General features: G+C 45.9%; 1 protein-coding gene across 1 annotated transcript; it reads right to left on the bottom strand.

The window, feature by feature from the left end:
- Nucleotides 1-14,485: 14,485 nt before the first annotated feature.
- Nucleotides 14,486-15,267, bottom strand: LOC107180839 (60S ribosomal protein L31-like). The gene has a single exon (XM_042989266.1). It carries the CDS (start codon nucleotides 14,858-14,860, stop codon nucleotides 14,486-14,488), a length of 375 nt encoding a protein of 124 aa, XP_042845200.1. The 5' UTR covers nucleotides 14,861-15,267.
- Between the last annotated feature and the right edge of the window lie 4,509 nt (nucleotides 15,268-19,776).

Below are 19,776 nucleotides of genomic sequence, written 5' to 3' on the forward strand. Positions count from 1 at the left end.
CCCCCCCCCGCCAGCTTTAAAGTTCTGTGGAGAAGCCTGATGGCAAGACAGACAAAGGTAGACTTTTCCTGCTTCTTTAGTGCTGGCACAGGGATCCACAGGCATTCGGCATTTCCCCTCCCTCCCAGTTCTGGCCACATAGCAATGTCTCCTCCGTTCACAGGGATATCCTCACATAGAGAATGGGATATGCTGCAAACACTGCTACATCCTTGCCTTTCTTTCCTCCTGAAAGAGAATAAAGGGCCCGGAAGGGAAGTGCTACACAGGCTTAAGTCCCCGTGTGCTTGTGAGGACAGTGAGGCCAAGGGCTTCTGGGACTCCCGGCTCTCAACGTAGGGCCAGTCTTTACTGGGGCCCGGGGAGGGGCTGAACTAGACTTTGGCCGAAGCACAGACTGAGTGGTAGAGTAGCTGATTCCCTGAACAGGGAACGGCAACAGGCTCAGCTTTGCTGGGAAGCTGCCGCTCTTAATTTCCAGTTGAAAACCTAGAAGAATCTTGAATGGAAACCCCGAGGTTGAGCCCTCTGTCTGGCAGCAGAGCTGGCTGGAGGGAACGGAGGGGCACAGCACTCAGATTGCCAGGCCGGAGGAGAGATGGACGCGGGTTGCATGGTGGCCTACCACACCCCGCCCTGGCTTCTTTTCACACCACTGTGGAATCCTTTGTAGAATGGTACTCCTAGATGATGGTTTCAAACGACACATGCATCATTGACTCTGTGCAGGATGTCCCTCAATCAGTTTGGGTTTGCTTTATTTTATTTTATATATTTTTTGGTATCCTGTACATTGCGGTGGGTGTGAAGATAGTATTTTAATATTTGTACAAAGTTTAATTTAATTTTAATTGTTCTATGTATATAACTGCATTTCTAAATAATAATTAAAAAGGTTCTTATGAAGGTAGTTGTGAGCGATGTGATCCTTCCAGGAAGTTTTCATAGAAACCCTCGAGCAGGAAAAGCCTAGGTGGTAGGAGTTCCTGAAGTGGTGATGCACCAGCTCTGGGGAGGGGCTGCCTAGCAAGAGACAGGACAGGGAGAGGCGGACGGTATCAGGGAGAGGCCCCAAACCAGAGTGGAAACACACTACCGGTCTTAGGCGTTCTCAGTGTGCCAGTCCCTGTGCTGCACTGGGACTCGGCAGCGAGCAGGCCCCTGCGTTTGGGACCCGGGCACAATTACTGCCCTGGGAGGGCGGGCCGTCCCCACAGCGTGCAGTGCTGATCAGGGAAGCCACGCTGGGTGGGGCACAGGAAGCATCTTTTGGATGGAAGGGCAAAGAAGCTGTGATGGGAAGGGCCGTACCGCCAGGCTAAAGGGTGGGACACCACGTGTGCGTGGACACCAAGGCAGCAGAAGGCACATTCAGTGGAGGAAGGGAAAAAAAAGGAGCACAGGGCTGGGGGGACAGTGGCTCAGCACAGGGCAGGAGAGGGCAGCGGGGGCTGGGGCAGCGGGGGCTGGGTCCTGGAGGCCCTCCAAGCAAGGAGTGGAGAAGTTTGACTTCATCTTCAGGGTAGCTGGAAGCACTTGGACAGTGTTAAGTAACAGAATGATGTAGTAAGCTCCACTTTTCTGGGAGGACACTCTCCCCCTCGCTTAAGACTGTTCAGGGGGATAAAACGTACTTTACCTGGAGACCACTAAAGAAGTCAGTCTTTGGAGGAAGGCACCTTGAGCAGCTAGCCATCCCCTTCCCTGAGGTGGAGAAGCAGAAGACACAGTCTGGGGCGGGAATGATGGAGATCTCAAGACCAGAGGGCAGAGCACACAGAGGTGGAGACGTCATTGCCTGGTAGGAGAGGCCAACAGTGAACAATCACAAACAACAGTGAACAATCACAAAAGGTGGTAAGGGCGTGAGAAGAGGGAAGAGCAGGGCACTGTGGGATAGAAAATCAGGCCACTTTTTTTTTTTTTTTTTTTTTTTTTTAGATCAGGCCGCTCTCAACGTTGTCCTGGGGTAACGGTCAGGATGTGTTTCTCTAATACTTAAAAGTGTCGGGAAAACGTTTTAGGAGCATCTGTGCCAAGTCTCCACCCCAGTCCTCAGTAGGGTCCGCACAAACATCACTGCCATTAGTTGTAAGGAGGTGAAGGGAAGAGCACTTTGCCAGCTTTTGAAAGTAAGGGTGGTAACAGCTAATACTTACTCGCTACGTACCTGGCAGAGTTCTACGCACTTGGTGTGTGTACCCCCAGGGCCACAGAGCAGCTCTACGAGGCAGGTGCCCTTATCGCTCAGAGCTCCAGGCCACATATAATGAAACTGAGGCATAAAGAGGGGGATTAACTTGCCCAAGGTGGGGTCAGGATTGAATTCAAACCCAGGTAGTTCTGCTGAAGTGTTCCCCTCCCTGTCCCATTGTCCCATTCCCAACCCATCTGACACTGCCTGCCTCCCAAGGCCCTTACTGCCCTCCTTCTGCTTTTCAGTCTCTGTTCCAACCAGTGAGCTTCAGGCAGAGGAAAAACTAATTTCATGGCATGGCAGGGAAATGGCACACCCTTCAGTAGGATAACAGATGACCTAAGGGTCAAAGAACGGCAGGTGCCCAGCAGTGTAGGGAGAGGGGGCATTTCAGCTCCGCAGACCATGATAAATACGTTCACAAAGCGGCAGGAATTGTTCCTCCACGAGAAAAAAAAAACATATGAAGAGGAAAGACTGCTTATTTCCTTGATAGATAAGCCTTCTTTGTCACTGGAAAACCGGCAGAAACGTGTCCCATCAGGTAAGGAATGCTGGGGAAGGGAGACTTTCCAACGTGGGGTCAACCTGGAGTTGTTACCTTTCTCTTAAAAGACAGATGAGGGAGGACAAAGGCAAAAAGCCACAAAACCTGCAGAGCCTGGGGGGGTGTTTGGGGGAAGGGCTGGCTTTGAAGTGGTTGCCACAGGTGGGGAAAGGTGGTGGGAGGAGAGAAAAGGAATTTCCTACCCTGCTGCTGAACCCCCCACCTCCCCGTCTGGAAAGCGGAGAGCCCTGGACAACAACAAAAGTAGTAACCTCTCAGGTAGGTCTTTCTCCTATCGATCGCGTAGAAGTATTTTAAAATATGCGAAAATAACACATACTTCAGAAAATTGAGAAAACCTACCACCTCCTGGTAATGTTCTTTTTTCTATGCCTAAATATAGTTTCCTCTTTTAAAAGGATCACTTTTATGTTTTGTTTAATGTTTATTTATTTTTGAGATCGTGGGGGCAGAGGAGGGGCAGAGAGAGTGGAGGCGGGGGATGGACACGGAGGATCCAAAGCAGGCTCTGCGCTGTCAGCACAGAGCCTGACGCGGGGCTCCAACTCACAAACTGCCAGATGGTGACCTGACCCGAAGTTGGACGCTCAACCGACTGAGCCCCCCAGGCGCCCCTAAAAAGATCATTAAAAACATTATTTTTTAAGTTTATTTATCCTTGAGAGACTGAGAGAGCACAACTGGGGGAGGGGCAGAGAGGGAGGGGAAGCAGGCTCCAGGTTCTGTACTGTGAGCACAGAGCTCAGTGCAGGGTTTGAACCCACGAACCGTGAGATCATGACCTGAGCTGAAGGCAGACACTTAACCGACTGAGCCCCCCCAGGCCCCCCCTAAGAAGATCATTTTTAAATAGTATTTTGATTTTTTAATCTTCACAATCTACTTTAATCTCATAAAACATCCATCTACATAATTTTTAATGGTTGCAGTTTTCCATCCTATTGGTAATTTAGACATTTGGATTACCAAAACTTTTAAAAAATTCTAATAACCAAGGGTTTGATAGTATTTTATTTTATTTATTTATTTTTTTTAACGTTTATTTTTGAGACAGAGAGAGACAGAGCATGAATGGGGAAGGGTCAGAGAGAGGGAGACACAGAATCTGAAACAGGCTCCAGGCTCTGAGCTGTCAGCACAGAGCCCGACACGGGGCTTGGACCCACGGACTTCGAGATCATGACCTGAGCCGAAGTCAGCCGCTTAACCGACTGAGCCACCCAGGCGCCCCGATAGTATTTTAAATTATTTCCTTGAGATAAACTACTGGAAATGGAATGCTAGATCAAAAGAAATCCACATTTTAGTGGCTTTTGCTATATCTCAAATTGCCCACTAAGAAAGTTATCCCAAATTATACTCTCATTGGCAGTGTGTGTTTTCCCACAGCCCTGCTAGCATGGGGGATTATCATTTTAAAAAATATGCCAATTGAAAGAAAATGGCATTGTTTTGATTTACACTTGTGTCATTATTCCTGAAGTTAAAGTATGGTTTGCCTACTCTTTATAACAAGACATAGAAGACATTGAAAATTGTGCAGATTTGGCGTCCAAGAGGTCCGTGTTTGAGATGAAGTCAAAACTGTGATTTCCCCTCTAAATAATGCATGATAGATAGATGATTGATAGATGATAGACAGACACATAGATGATAGATACACATACATAGGTCACTCTCCTAAGCTCCCTAGTGGTAGAGGAACATGGCAGGGCTTAGGGACCATCCCATCCCATGCCAAGAGGTGAATAGCTATTTGGCATTTCAGATTTCCCATGATGCCCCAGGGGACCCAGAAAATTTCACAACAAAGGAATGTCCTGTGCAGCCCATGTGGGGCAGCTTGACCTATTCCTGAGCCCGGGGTAGTAGATGATTCTCCATTTGGCAGGGCACTGCAGAGGGCTTGGCAAATATGGACTTCCCCACCCACAGCCTCCCTGGAGGAGCAAGTAACCCGGCCTCCAGCAAAGGCAGCCCGTTCTCAGGTTAATCCTGGGGGCCAGGGCTGAACATCTGGGGGTGATCTGGGGTGTGTGATGGAAGGACTATGGCTCAACACAACTACCAAGCATGAGGGCTGCTGTGGCTTCTGGGGTGGTCCCAAAGCCCTTGAGCATCCGGGGTCCAAACACTTGTAGGGACTTTTGGTGTAACCTGTCTGCAGGATGGAAGACTGTCCTCACTCATGTTCCAATCATTTGTTCATTCGTTTAATAAAATTGGGGGGGGGGGGCGGGCACCTGGGTGGCTCATTTGGTTGAGCGTCCAACTTTGGCTCAGGTCATGATCTCACTGCTCATGGGTTCGAGCCCCGCGTGGGGCTCTGTGCTGACAGCTCAGAGCCTGGAGCCTGCTTGGGATTCTGGGTCTCGCTTGCTCTCTGCCCCTACCCTGCTCATGCTTTCTCTCTCTCTCTCTCTCTCTCTCTCTCTCTCTCTCTCTCTCAAAATTAAATAAACATTAAAAACAAAATTAAAAAACTTTTTTTTTTTTTTTTTTTTTTTTTTTTTTTTTTTTTTTTTTTTTAGGATCTACTTAATACAAAGCCTGGTACTAGATTCCAGGGGCACAAAAATGAGCAAGACTCAGCCTTTGTCCTCAAATAGCTTGCAGACTAATAGGGAGAAAGAGACCAAACAGGTACCTAAAACTTCATTAAAAAAGTCTAATGGAGCACCAGCACAGTGCCTGAGTAGTGAGAAGGGAGGAAGAGTTCATTTCTCGGGATGAGCGAAGATTCCCAGGGAAGGTGCCATTCACTTTACATCATGAAGGATGGATCATGTTTTGACAACACAGGTAAGGAAGTAAGTGGGAAGGGGACTCGTTAGGCCATAGATCAAAATACCAGCATATAAAATTAGAATCATCCAAAGTTGTTGTTTTTGCAGGTTAATAAAAAAGGTCAGCTATGGGCAATTTCAACCTAATACCAAAGATCTGCCAAAATAAGGGGCACCTGGGTGGCTCAGTCGATTGAGTGTCTGACTTCAGCTCAGGTCATGATCTCATGGTTCGTGGGTTCGAGCCCCATGTTCAAGCTGTGCTGACAGCTCAGAGACTGGAGCCTGCTTCAGATTCTGTGTCTCCCTCTCTCTCTCTCTCTGTCCTTCCCCTGCTCATGCTCTGTCTCTCTCTCTCTGTCTCTCTCTCTCAAAAATAAATAAACGTTAAAAAAAAAAAAAAAAAAAGATCTACCAAAATAAGAAATGCCTTTCTTCTTTGGATTGACTAAAGTTTAATTATTTTAATCACAAGAAAGGAATTTCAGCACACCCAGAGACAAGTATCTAGAGACTTTCTGTCCCAGAGTCTATCCTGAACAAAAACAGAGCATAGCAGATTTTCTGTCACAATCCACCAGCTCCTGGCCCCTGCCAGCAAGGGGAGTCTTCAGAAATGACAGGACCAATTCAAGTTTCCAATGCAGGGCCGATTCACTTGCTCTTTGGGATGGGCAACAGAAGGGACACCCACTGCTTGCAACCAAGTTTCTGCCAGCAACGACCAGGCATCAATTCCAAAGCCGAGAGGTGTTTTTTGGTTTTTTGGTTTTTTACCCCTTCTATTGTTTTCTTTAGGGCAGAAGTGGAAGGACAGTAGTTACATCCAACTACAACACTCTTGCCAAGTTTCTTGATTTGTCATTAGAAACATTCAAAAGTGGGGACACCTGGGTGGCTCAGAGGGTTAAGCATCTGACTCTTGATTTTGGCTCAGGTCACGATCTCATGCTTCATGGGATCAAGCCCGGCATCATGCTCTGTACTGACAGCACAGAGCCTGTTTGGGATTCTCTCTCTGTCTCTCTCCTGCCCCTCCTGCCCCCTCCCCAACCTCTCAAATAAATTAATTTAAAAAAAAAGAAACATTCAAAAATGAGCAAGCTATCTTATATAACAGCAATACATGTTAAAACATCAGAAATAGTATTTTCCACCTATGATACCGGCAAAAGAAAAAGCTTAAAAATATCTGGTGGGGGTATAAATGGGTACATTCTTTTTGCAGGGCAATTTGGCAACAACCATCACATTATAATGCAGTTCCTCGTCCCTCCTATTACTGAACAAGTCCCTTCTGAAACCGGTAAGTGGGAGCAGAGTTACAAAATCAGAAAGGGAAACAAAATAACCAACCCAGCTGTGTCAGATTGGAATTGGAGGTATCGGTGGGGACCCATGATATACCATCTACTCAAATAGATGCAGAAATAAATACACACAGTGCATGTTCACATGTACACATACACACAGATATTCCCTAGCTGTCCCCAGAGGGCTTGGGAGCAGTGACGCCTCGACTACAGAGAGCATACCTAGAGTTCAGATCGTGGCTTTTATTTATTTATTTTTTTAAGTTTATTTATTTTGAGAGTGGGGGAGGGGCAGGGAGAGGGGAGAGAGAATCCTAAGCAGGCTCCACGCTGTCGGCTCACAGCCCAGTATGGGGCTCGAACCCACTAACCATGAGACCATGGCCTGAGCCGAAATCAAGAGTCAGATGCTTAACCAACTGAGCCCCTCAGGTTCCCCTAGATCTTGACATTTAAAATATTGTTTGCCACTAAAAGGAACCAGGAGTCCTTGGAGAAATGGCTGATTCAGAGCTGGGGAGGGAAGATCACAAGATGGGCCTGGAACATTTTGTTGTAGCATACGATACATCCAAATACAAAGTGGATATGGAAAAGCAAATATAATAGTCCTGAACGAATCTTTTTTTTTTTTTTAAGTTTATGTACTTATTTTTGAGACAGTGCGTGCAAGCAGGGGAGGGGCAGAGAGAGAGGGAGAGAGAGAGAGAGAGAATTCCAAGAAGGCTCTGCACTGTCAGTACAGAGCCCAATGTGGGGCTGGAACCTATGAACCATGAGATCGTGACCTGAGCTGAAACCAAGAGTCAGATGCTTAACTGACTGAGTCACCCAGGTGTCCCAGCTCTGGACCAATCTACAGAATCCACTGTCATATGGGAAAAGCCAAGTGCAGAACAAGTGCATGAATGCTATCATCTGTGTACAAAAAAGAGATGATGAGAAATGTGTCAATGTGCACGTTTTTCTATGTGCAGAGGACCACTCCTGATACAGGAAGCATGAAGTGCCTCTGGGAAAGGAGAGTGACATGGGAGGAAGGATCATCTTTTACCCCTTGTGTGACTCTGGGTTTTGAAGCAAGTGACTATAATACCTGTTCAAAAAATTATTTCTTAAAAAGCAAAATGTGTATTACCTAGGATCAGAAGGAATATTCACAAGAAGTTTTGCAAATTTATCTGATATTTTTCTCTTGTTCCAAATTAGTAATCTGCCTCCTGGGAAGGAACACGCAGCTCCCTGCAGTGCCTTGTTTAAGGACAATAAACCATGCTCATTGCCCGTTATTTCCATCTTCTTTCCCTGAGAAAATAATTATTTCCTGGGATCGTTGGTGTTATGAATTGGATTGCCTCCCCGCTAAAATGCATATGTCGAAATCCTATTTGGAGATCAGGTCTTTAAAGAGATAATTAAGTTAGGGGCGCCTGGGAGGCTCAGTCGGTTAAGCGTCCGACTTCGACTCCGGTCATGATCTAGCGGTTTGTGAGTTCGAGCCCCATGTCGGGCTCTGTGCTGACAGCTCAGAGCCTGGAGCCTGCTTCGGATTCTGTGTCTCCCCCTCTCTCTGCCCCTCCCCTGCTCATGTTCTGTCTCTCTCTGTCTCAAAAATAAATAAAAACATTAAAAAAAATTTTTTAAAAGAAGTAATTAAGTTAAAATGAGGTCTTTGGGTGGACCCTAATCCAAACTGACTGGCGTCCTTATAGGAAGAGGGAATTTGGACACAGACCCATTGAGAGGGAAGAGGATGTGAAGACCCAGGAAAAAGATGGCCATCCACAAGTGCAGGAGACAGGTCTGGCACACATCCTCCCCTCATGGTCTTCAAATGAAGGGTCCCTGCTGACACGTCGATCTAGGACTTCTGGCCTCCAGAACTATGACAAAATAATCTCTGTTGTTTAAGCCACCTGGTCTGTGGTACTTTGTTACAGCAGCCCTAGCAAACTCATACATCCAGTCTCACGATAGGGTGTCTGGCCAAGGCTCTCCCCCGAAAACACTGACCTATCCAGGCAATGGACAGGAGTCTAGGGTGGAGGGAGCCAGTGAGGGAAGCAGCTCAGGGGGTATGCCCACACCCAGCAGGAGTTTGTCACACTAGGGATGCAGACAGGATTCCGCAGGCAAGTGGGAGCTACTGAAGGATTTGGAGACTGAATGGTGTGGTCTGAACATAATATATTAGAAAAGAAGCTGGTGGACAAGGGGTCGGAGTGGAGAGCCAACCAGGAGACCCCTGCAGGTGTCCTGGTGGGAGAGGGGGAAGGGCAGCCCTCTGGGGGATTAGAGCACAGGGGGGCTTGAGCGAGTTGGAAGAGATGAGAGAATTGCTCGGGTGTTTGGGGAGATCGTTCAGGTCAAGAGAGCTGAGCTCTGTGGCTGACCGTGTGAAGAAGAATAAGAGAAACGGACAAAAGGGTCAAAAAAGACTGTACGTCTCTACGGCAAGAAGGGGGAATAACAGAGAAATGAAAGAAAGCTTTGATTGGAAAGAGCAAGTCAGGGGCCAGTGCAGAAGGTCAAGAGGTCTTGGAGTGAGGGGCCAGGACCCAGGGAAGGGTCCTCGCCCTTGTTTGGGTGTGGGGGACAAAGCCAGGGGATTGCTTTTGGGGTGAAAATAGAAGTCTTTGGCCCCCACTGGAACTTGTAGAGGAAGTGGGAGGAGCAGAGGACAGCCTGCCAGTGAGGGCAGAACCAGGCAGTCAGTGAGTGCTCCGCCCCCTCCTACTTCTCCCCACAGCAACGGCAACACTGAGGTTGCAGAGGGCAAGTCGGGATTGGCAGGACAATGTGCAGAGAGGGGATCCGGTATCTCGGGGGCACAGCGTCCATGGCTCTACCAGATCTGATGCTGGCCTGGTCCTTATAATCCTGGGATGGAGAGTCACAGTAGCTCCGGAAACACAAGCACTCACACCCTCATGGGCCTGCTCTGACACATCAGTAATTAGCAAGTGTGTTGAGCACCTACTAGGTGCCAGGCACTAGGAATACAGAGGAGCACAGATCCACGCAGTCTCTGCCTGTGAAAACTGGTCTGGTCAGCTGGACCCCGTTGGTGTGGTCCAGAGCTTCCTTGAGGAAGTGATGGTTGAGACGCAAAAACGCACAGGGGTTAACTAGGTGAGGAAGGTTCCAGTTAGAGGTCCAGCCTGCCGGGAACTCAGAAGGAGGAAGGGCTGGGAGCCAGAAGGAGAGTGGGGTGAAAGCATGCTGCAGGAGTAGGCAAGTCTCATAGGCCATGATAAAGACTTGAACATCATCTAAGAGCACTGAAGCCACGGAAGCCTTTTAGCAGGGGAGTGGAATCATCTGGTATGTCTCCAAAAGGTTCTTCTTACTCTGTTCAACTGGGTGGAGGAGGGTAAGAGCAGGTGCGGAAAGACGAGTCAGCACCGTGCCTCAAGAATTCCCTGGTCACCCGAGAGGAGCTTACCGAAATGTAGATTCGGGTCCAGGAGGTCTGGGGCGGGTCCTGGGACCCGGCGTCTCTAACAAGTTCCCAGGTGGTGCCCATGCTGCTGATCCACAGACCACACTGAGTAGCAAGGGGCTAGTCCAGGTGAGCAATGTGGTGGCCTGGACCAGGGGGTGGCAGGGGCAGTGGGGAGAAACGGACAAATCTCAGATGTGCTTTGGAGGCGGGCTCTTCAGTGCGCAGCAATGGGTAGGACACGGGGAGAAAGAGAAGAAAGTATCAGAAATGGCTCTCAGATTGTGGAGTGGGCTCTCTGCGATGGGAAGGCTGGAGGAGGAGCTGGGTCTAATGGACGTTAGCCGTTGGAGATGTCAAGTTGGGAGGCGAATACAGAGTCCCAAGAGCCAGAGTGGATGCACACCCTGTCTTCCCTCCCACATCCACGCCGTCTGCGGAGGTGGTAGTCGCCACACCTGGGACACCCAGGCCGGCTTGCCCCAAATCACGATTGCGAATCCTGTGCTCAGGGCCTCATGGGCATGGCCTGCACTTCGTCCGCTCAAATTCTGAGGCTGAGAAGGAGGAAGGGCGAGATTGAGTTGGCAGGACAGTTTGCAAGGGAGAGGATCCAATTTCCTCTCTGACAGAACAAAAGCCACTTTCTTTGGAAAGAACTTAAAGTTGGATGTCTGATCCCCATCTTGGATTTGCACGGAGTCCCTTTACCAGCCCCTGGGGGCCCGGAGAACCGGGAGGGCTCAGTCCGCTGGCGCCATCTAGTGTCTATGGGGAGGTAGTCCTCTGGTGGTCACAGAGCGGAGGCCTCGGCCAGGCTCGGGGTGGGGGGGGAGATCCAGCCTGCAGCAGAGTTTGGGGCAGCTGCAGCCTTCTAGGGCAGTGGGGGGCGGGGGTGGGGGGGAGGTGACTCAGGAGTTTATGACTCCGTATTGGTCTCCTAGGGCTGCGGAAACAAGTTACCATAACTGGGTGGCTTAAAGCAACAGAAATGTATTCTCTCACAGTTCTGGAGGCTACAAGTTCAAAGTCAAGGTATCAGCGGGCCATTCCCCCTCTGAAGGCTCCAGAGGGGGAAACTTTCCCTGCCTCCTCCTGCTTCTTTGTCTCTGGCTGGTTTGTAGATGGCTTCAGTCTCTGCCTCCACCTTCAAGGCCTTCCCTGTATGCCTGTGTCCAAATTTCCTTCTACTTAGGAGGACACCAGTATTCAGATTAAAATCTACCCAGTCCAGCGTGACCTCATCTTAACTTGATTTCATCTCCAAAGACCCTATTTCCAAATAAGGTTATGTTCACAGGTACTGGGGAGTTAGGATTAGAAAGGATCATTTGCGGGGGGGGGGGGGGGGGGGGGGGGGGACACATTTCAACACAGAACAGACTCCTTTCAACCAACAGCTGTTCCCTGAGCATCTGCAAAGTGCCCACCAGTGCCGGAAGCTGGGCTGGCTGAGCTGACTAGCAGACCTGCTCCAACCTTGAGGTTTTCCCATGTGGTTCTGTAAGTCTTGTCACTGATCTGTGGCCTCCTGATTCACCCTGGACTCCTTAGCACCCAGAGAGTCAGTATTTCATTGATGTAGGACGAAGAAGGGCAAGAGACAGGAAAGAAAGACTGCAGGAATGATGAGGAGGGGGACAACACAGGGGTAAAGGGGTGCAGAGCACATGACATTTGAGCCGGGTCTAGAAGCAATAGAAGTTTGCCAGGCAGGAAAGAGATAAGCAAGGGTGAGGGGCCTTCTAGGCAGAGCTGAAAGTGTGAGCCACGGCTCGGTTCGAGGGGTGACAGTGGCTGTGATGCCGGGGAGCGTGGGGGAGTCTGGTATGGTTGCAAACGAGGGTGTGTGGGTGGGGGTGTGCTGCCCAAGGGCCGTAGCCCAGAAGATGGTGACTCAATGGGGAAGAGTTTAGAGGACCATTCTCGTGGCTTTAAATATTATCCTTGGAGGGATTTTTTTTTTTCAGTTTATTTATTTACTTAAATAATCTCTACACCTAACGTGGGCTCGAACTCACAACCCTGAGGTCAAGAGTCACATGTTTGACAAACTGAGCCAGTCAGGTGGCCCCCACCTTGGAGGTTTTAAAGCCCACTCTAGGTGTCATAATTACCAGTAGAGATGGCAGCAGGCAGAGAGTCACGACAGGCGGGGTCCAGAGGGCCTCCTCGATAAAAATGGAAATATAGTGGGGCTCAGTTGCTTGTGTCTGACTCCTGATTTCTGCTCTGGCCGTGATCTCACAGTTCGTGAGACTGGACCTCTCATCGGGCTCTGTGCTGACAGTACAGAGCCTGCTTGGGATTCTCTCTGCCTGCCCATCCGCTGCTTGCTTTCTCTCTCTCTCTCTCTCTCTCTCTCTCTCTCTCTCTCTCTCCCCTCTCTCTCTCTCTCTCCTCTCTCTCTCTCTCTCTCTCTCTCAAAATAAATAAACTTAAAAAAATTGAAATGTAAATCTGCCCCCACTTTCTGGCAGCACTGAGTCCAAAATAAAACCATGTTGTTTTGAAACTTACCCAAAATACTTCACACAAGCCCCTGGCAGTACTTTACTGAGGGTGTGCAAGCCACCCCATGGCAGCAAGTACCAAGAAACTGGATCTGTGTTAGTTTATGCGTGTCCCTCACAGTCTGGCTGTGGGCATCACCGTAGTCAATGCCTCCAATCACTAGTGTGCCGAGTGTTGTTAAAAATGAATGAATGTTTAATTTTACCAAATGCCTCTTCTGCATCTCTGAAGATGGTAACACATTTTTCTTTAATTTGGTAATATAATGCATTGTGCTGAATATTGACAGAAGTGTTTGCTGTTAAACTATCCTCATATCCTTGCTAAACCCTACTTCATTGTGATAAGAGCCTGTGGGAGTGTGTGTGTGTGTTAACTTTTTTTAACGTTTATTTATTTTTGAGACCGAGACAGAGCACGAGCAGGGGAGGGGCAGAGACAGAGAGAAGCATAGAATCCAAAGCAGACTCAAGCCTCGGAGCTGTCAGCACAGACGTAGGGCTTGAACCCAGGAGCCATGAGATCCTGACCTGAGCCAAAGTTGGACGCTTGACCGACTGAGCCACCCAGGCACCCCTTAAAATACAGCAGTTTTGGGGAAGCCTGGCCGGCTTAGTTGGGAGAACATGCAACTCTTGCTCTCGGGGTCATGAGTTTGAACCTGGGTTGGGTATAGAGATTACTTAAATAAATAAATACATACATACATACATACATACATAAATAACTTTAAAAATGTATACAGAAAAATAAATAAAATACAGCAGTTTTTAAAAAATTTTATGCATCTATATTCCTTAGTGAAAATGATCTGTAATTTTTCTTGTACTTATTTGCTATCAGAAAACTATACTAACCCCATAAAACAAAATAGCTTGCTCACCTTTTTAAAATTTTCTGAAACACTTTGTAGGATATAGAGTTTATTGGTTTCTTTAAAACTTTTTTTTTAACGTTTATTTATTTTTGAGACAGAGAGAGACAGAGCATGAATGGGAGAGGGTCAGAGAGAGAGGGAGACACAGAATCCGAAACAGGCTCCAGGCTCTGAGTGGTCAGCACAGAGCCCGACGCAGGGCTCGAACTCACGGACCGCGAGATCATGACCTCAGCTGAAGTCGGATGCTTAACCGACTGAGCCACCCAGGCGCCCCAGGAGTTTATTGGTTTCTTAACAGTTGGATAAAGCTGACATATAAAATCATATGTGCCTGGTGTCTTTTTGATGGGAGATACTTTTGATTACCAGTTTAATTTCCTGAATGATTGTTGATTTAGTTAGGTTTTCTGTTTTATTAATTTTGGTGGTTTTTTTTTCTATGAAGTTACCATTTTATTTTATTTTTTTTTAATTAATTTATTTTTTTAAATTTTTTTGCAGTTTTATACCTTTATTTGACAATCAGCAGTTAGTTCTCATCCACATTAACAGTCTGTAGATTTTTGGGGCGCCTGGGTGGCTCAGTCGGTTGAGTGTCCGACTTCGGCTCAGGTCATGATCTCACAGTTCGTGGGTTCGAGCCCCGCATCAGGCTCTGTGCTGACCGCTTGCTCAGAGCCTGGGACCTGCTTCAGATTCTGTGTCTCCTCCTCTCTCTGCCCCTCCCCCGTTCACGCTTTGTCTCACTCTGTTTCTCAAAAATAAATGTAAAAAAAAAAAAAAAATTAAAAAAAAAAAAACCCAGTCTGTAGATTTTTGAAAGTGGTGACAGGTACATAAGTCACCAACGTACAGAGCTTGTTTGGTGAATCCTCATCCTTGTTACGTTTTCTGATCAACCGCACATGGATACGGTATGGAACATTCCTTGTTCCTTTGGCCCAGACAGCTTTGTTGAACCTGGTGTCGATGCGCACATCTGGGGTTCCCGTCTCCTTCATAGCAAATTTCCGGATCTCTCTGAGTGCCCGAGGGGCATGCTTCTTCAAACCCACTCCGTGGATGTGCTTGTGAATGTTGATGGTGTAGTCTCTGGTTACTACCTCGCTGATGGCAGAACGGCCCTTCTTCTTCTCTCCATCCTTCTTTGCGGGAGCCATCCTGCCAGGCCCGGGTTGGAAAGCGAGCTACCATTTTAATATATATTTTCGAATTTGTTGGTGTAAAGTGTTTTGATTTTTAAAATTTTATTATCTGTAATCAGGTCTGTAATTATATTTCTCAATTCCTAAAATTTGTTTAAACTTGTGTGACTTTGTCTTTTATCTTGAGCAGTATCACCAGAAGATCTATTTCCTTAGTTTTGTTTATTTTACTCAGACTTATTAACATATCGTTTATATACAGTAAAACGCACTCCTTTTTAGTTTTTAGTTTTGACACTCATATGATCACGTAACTGCCAAAAAAAGAAAATCATGTAGGTACTGCCATGATCAAGAAATGTTCCATCTTCCTCCAAAACTCCTCTGTTTTTCTTTGTAGCCAACCCCTCCCCTGCCCCAGCTCCTAGTAACCACTGATCCGTTTTCTGTCTTTATAGTTTTGCTTTTTACAGAATGTCATATAGGGGTGCCTGGGTGGGCTCAGTTGGTTGGGCATTGGACTCTTGATCTCAGGTTTGTGAGTTCAAGCCCAGTGTTGGGCTCTGTGTTGGGCTCTGCAAAAAAAAAAAAAAAAAAAAGCAAAAACTAAAAAGTGCACTTTCAGAATGTCATATAAATAGAACCATATATGACTTACTTTTTGAGACTGGTTTCTGTTTAGTATAATGCATTTGATTTTATCCACATTGTTACGTGTATCAATAAGTCCTTCCTTTTTGTTGCCAAATAGCATCCCATCAGATGGCTGTACCAGTTTGTTTATTCATTCACTAGTTGAAGGACCTTTGGGTTGTTTCCATTGTTGACTAGTGACATTGAGCACCTTTTCATGTGCTTCTTTGCCATCCAGTTATCTTCTCTGATAAAGTGTTCAAAGTTTTTGCCCCTTTAAAAAATGTGGTTGTTTTCTTTGTTTTCTAATTAAGTTTTCAGAGTTATTTTCTATTGTAGATACAGGTCTTTTGACGATGTGTGTTTTGCACATATTTGCTCCATTTTATTTTTTTATTTTTTTAATTAAAATTTCTTACTTTTTTTAATAAAAAAATTTTTAATGTTTATTTATTTTTGAGAGAAAAAGAGACAGTGTGAGCGGGGAGGGGCAGAGAGAGGGAGACACAGAATCCGAAGCAGGCTCCAGGCTCCAAGCTGTCAGCACAGAGCCCGACACGGGGCTCAAACTCACTAACCTCAAGATCATGACCTGAGCCGAAGTCAGATGCTTAACCAACAGAGCCACCCAGGCCCCCTGTTGCTTTTTAATTTAATTGCATTGTGTTTAGTAGAGACAGTGGTTAGTACAACAGGTTATTTGAAATACATTGAGATTTTCTTTGTGATCTTATAACTGGTCGATATTTGTGGTGCTCTTCGATATTTGAAATTATGTATGCTCTCTATTTTTTGGTGCAAGTTTCTATATCCAAGCAAAAATACTTTGAATGGTGCTCTGCACCTAAGTTCTCAGTAACTATGAGCTAACAGTACTACGATCTTCCAACATGCTTACACTTTTTTTCTGCACGATCTATCCATATATGATAGAGGCTGTTAGAATCTGCCACGAGGCTTAGGGATTTGTCTATTTCTCCTTGTCACGATGGCTGTTTTTGCTTTCCACAACTTGAGGCCATTTTATCAGTTGTGTGTTCCTGCATAGCAAGTAACCCCCCCAAACTGAATGGCTTAAAACAACAATATAATCTCACAGCTTCTGAGTCTGAGATTCAGAAATGGCTTAGCTTGGTGGTTCCGGTTTGGAGTCTCTCTGTGGGGCCGCTGTCCTCTGCAGGTGCGGCCCAGGGCTGGAGGGCTGGTTCCAAGCTCACTCCCGTGGTTGGCAGCTTGGTGTGGTCTCTCTCCCTGCCCAGAACCTTCCTGGGCTGCTGGAGTGTCCACATGGCACGGCTGCGGGCTTTCCCCAGAGCGGGCGATTATGTGCAGGGCAGAAGCTGCGAGGTCGTTTCTGATGTGGCTTCGGAGGCCACATTCCGTTACTTCACCACATGCTGGTCATTAGAAGTGAGTTGCTAAGCTCAGCCCATTTTCAAGGCAGAGGAGTGAGGCTCCATCTTTTGAATGGAGGAGGGTTAAAGAATCCGTGTGCATATTTAAGGGACTCAGCTATGTTATTCGATCTGCCAAGGTTTATGATGTCCTCTTTTCTTAATGGCATATTCTTTTATTATGTACTCTTCCCCTTCATCTATTATTCAGGTTTTTTTAAATACCATATGGTTTATTTGTCTCTGTTATGCTACTAAGCCACCCTTTCATCCCTTTATTTCCAATTTCTTTGTTTTTGGTCTTTGTTTTGGTTATTTCCAATTTCTTTGTTTTGTTGTAGGTCTCTTTCGTAAGTAGAATTTTATTGGATTTTTAGGACTTTGATGCGATAAATTCTTTCAATATCTGAGTTTATTATGTTTATCTTTCTGACAATTATTAATACCTTTGGTTTTATTTCCACTGTCTCATTTTGTATTATCTTTTTAACGTTCTTCCTCTTTATTTCATTCTACTTTCATTTGGATTGAAAATGCTGCCAATTTTCTATAATCTCTATTTTTTTTTTTCTTGTCTGGTTGGGAAACCATGAGATTGTATTTCCGTTCTTTTAGAGGTCACCAAACTTTTTCTTTAAAAAAAAATTTTTTTGTTAATGTTTATTTATTTTTGAGACAGAGAGAGACAGAGCACGAGTGGGGGAGGGTCAGAGAGAGAGGGAGACACAGAATCTGAAAGAGAGTCCAGGCTCCGAGCTGTCAGCACAGAGCCCGACACGGGGCTCGAACTCATGGACCTTGAGATAATGACCTGAGCCCAAGTGGAACGCTTAACTGACTGAGCCACCCAGGTGCCCCAATCACCAAACTTTTTCTTAAAAAATTGAAGTTATTATCTCCACTACCCCCCCCCAAATATTTCCTAGACTTTTGCCTGTCTTTAGATTTTAAAGTCTCTTTTGTCATACATTTCTAATTTTATTGCTTTGTCATCAAAGAATATAGTCCGAATGGTAAGGATCCTTTGGAATCTGTAGATTTATGAGCTTACCATATTGTTTTAAATGTTGCATCTCTCAAAAAGAATGTGCATTTATTTGTTCCGGGTATGAGGGTTATAGACATCTAATAGCTCAGTCTTATTAATTATGCTGCTTGACCATGGAGGAGGGTGATAATATTTCAAACCACAATTGTCGGCCTACCTATTTCTCCCTGAAGTTTTGTCAGTTGCGGCTTGCCCTATGCTAAGATGCCCCCCTGCACTATCACAGACACATGTTATATTGATTTCTCGGTGTGTTTATTTAATGTTAATGCCAAGCTCTGTTCTCACTGGTTCCATGTGGATAGTTTGTTGCTCAGATACATAGTCCTCTTTCAGATTACAATAAAAACGTTGGTAGAGGTTAGAAATGGATCTGGGCTCATACATTTGTTAGAAGCTTAGAAATGGATTCGGTAATGAGGGACAACACCTGCTTCAGAGCATTTGAACAGCTTTCTGACATCTGTGACCTGTCTCAGCTCTAGAGACTGCGTGCAATGCAACTCGACCACTGGGTGGCGCACTAAGCATATACTTCGGTGCTCACTTCTACTCATCCTCCTCCGGCAAGAAAATATCCCGGTGATAAACGTAAGGGGGGCGGGGGGTCCGTGAAAATGAGAGGTCTGTATCCAACAGTGTGTGTGCGTGTGTGTGTGTGCCTGCACCAGGAACTTACAGTAACAGAATATGAGACTTTTCTTTTCTTTTTTTTTTTTTTTTAAGCAGAGATAATCCAGAGGATACAACAAATGGACTGGTTCATCTGTTCATGTGCTTGCTCATTTATTCATTCAATCGGAAATATTTCTTCATGTTTTTTCCCTTTTTGTAAAACAAAACAAAACAAGCAAAAACGTATCCAAACGTTGAAGAAATTAAAAAGTACTTCATCTATTGTTTCCTTCTGTAATGTCATATTTATGTTTTTTTACGTTTTATTTTATTTTATTTTTTTTAAATTTTTTTTTAACGTTTATTTATTTTTGAGACAGAGAGAGACAGAGCATGAATGGGGGAGGGTCAGAGAGAGGGAGACACAGAATCTGAAACAGGCTTCAGGCTCTGAGCTGTCAGCACAGAGCCCGACGCGGGGCTCGAACTCATGGACCGCGAGATCATGACCTGAGCTGAAGTCGGACGCTCAACCGACTGAGCCACCCAGGCGCCCCTTTACGTTTTATTTTAAATTTCACAAAAGTGATTTTATATCTCTACTACTGAGCAATGTGACGCATTGCTTTAGTTGTTGAAACAAAAAAATACTGAGTCGTTATGTTTATGTTATCACCCCCACCACCCTCACACTGTTGTTCATTTGGTACACTTCTAATTTGTTCCATGCAGCCGCTTTGAACCATCATTATAAAGATTTTATTGCCATGTTGAAAATGCTTATAATATGGCAGGCAACAAAAAGAAGGCATAAAAATAGAAGATTTCCTGTCATTAGAGCCATGTAGAGATATGTGCACATATGGTTGGAGGCTGGCAGTGGATGATGGAGAAATAAACATGTGGTTTTCTTAGGGGACTGGATCTGTGTATGGTTTTTCTCTGTTACAAATCATACATTCTTGGCGTGCCTGGGTGGCTCAGTCGGTTAAGCGACCGACGTCAGCTCAGGTCATGATCTCACGGTTTGTGGGTTCGAGCCTCGCGTCGAGCTCTGTGCGGATGGCTCAGAGCCTGGAGCCTGCTTCGGATTCTGTGTCTTCCTCTCTCTCTGCCCCTCCCTCTGCTTGCAGTCTGCCTCTCTCTCTCTCAAAAATAAATAAACATTAAAAAAAATTAAAAACAAATCATACATTGTTGCTATAATAATTTGATAAGGAGTAAAAAAGTGAAATCAAATA

This window comes from Panthera tigris, chromosome B3 (assembly GCF_018350195.1).
Source record: "Panthera tigris isolate Pti1 chromosome B3, P.tigris_Pti1_mat1.1, whole genome shotgun sequence".
NCBI classification, from domain to species: domain Eukaryota; kingdom Metazoa; phylum Chordata; class Mammalia; order Carnivora; family Felidae; genus Panthera; species Panthera tigris.

Coding starts and splice junctions, on each gene's coding strand:
- LOC107180839 (XM_042989266.1), bottom strand. CDS start 14,860: ATGGCTCCCGCAAAGAAGGATGGAGAGAAGAAGAAGGGCCGTTCTGCC.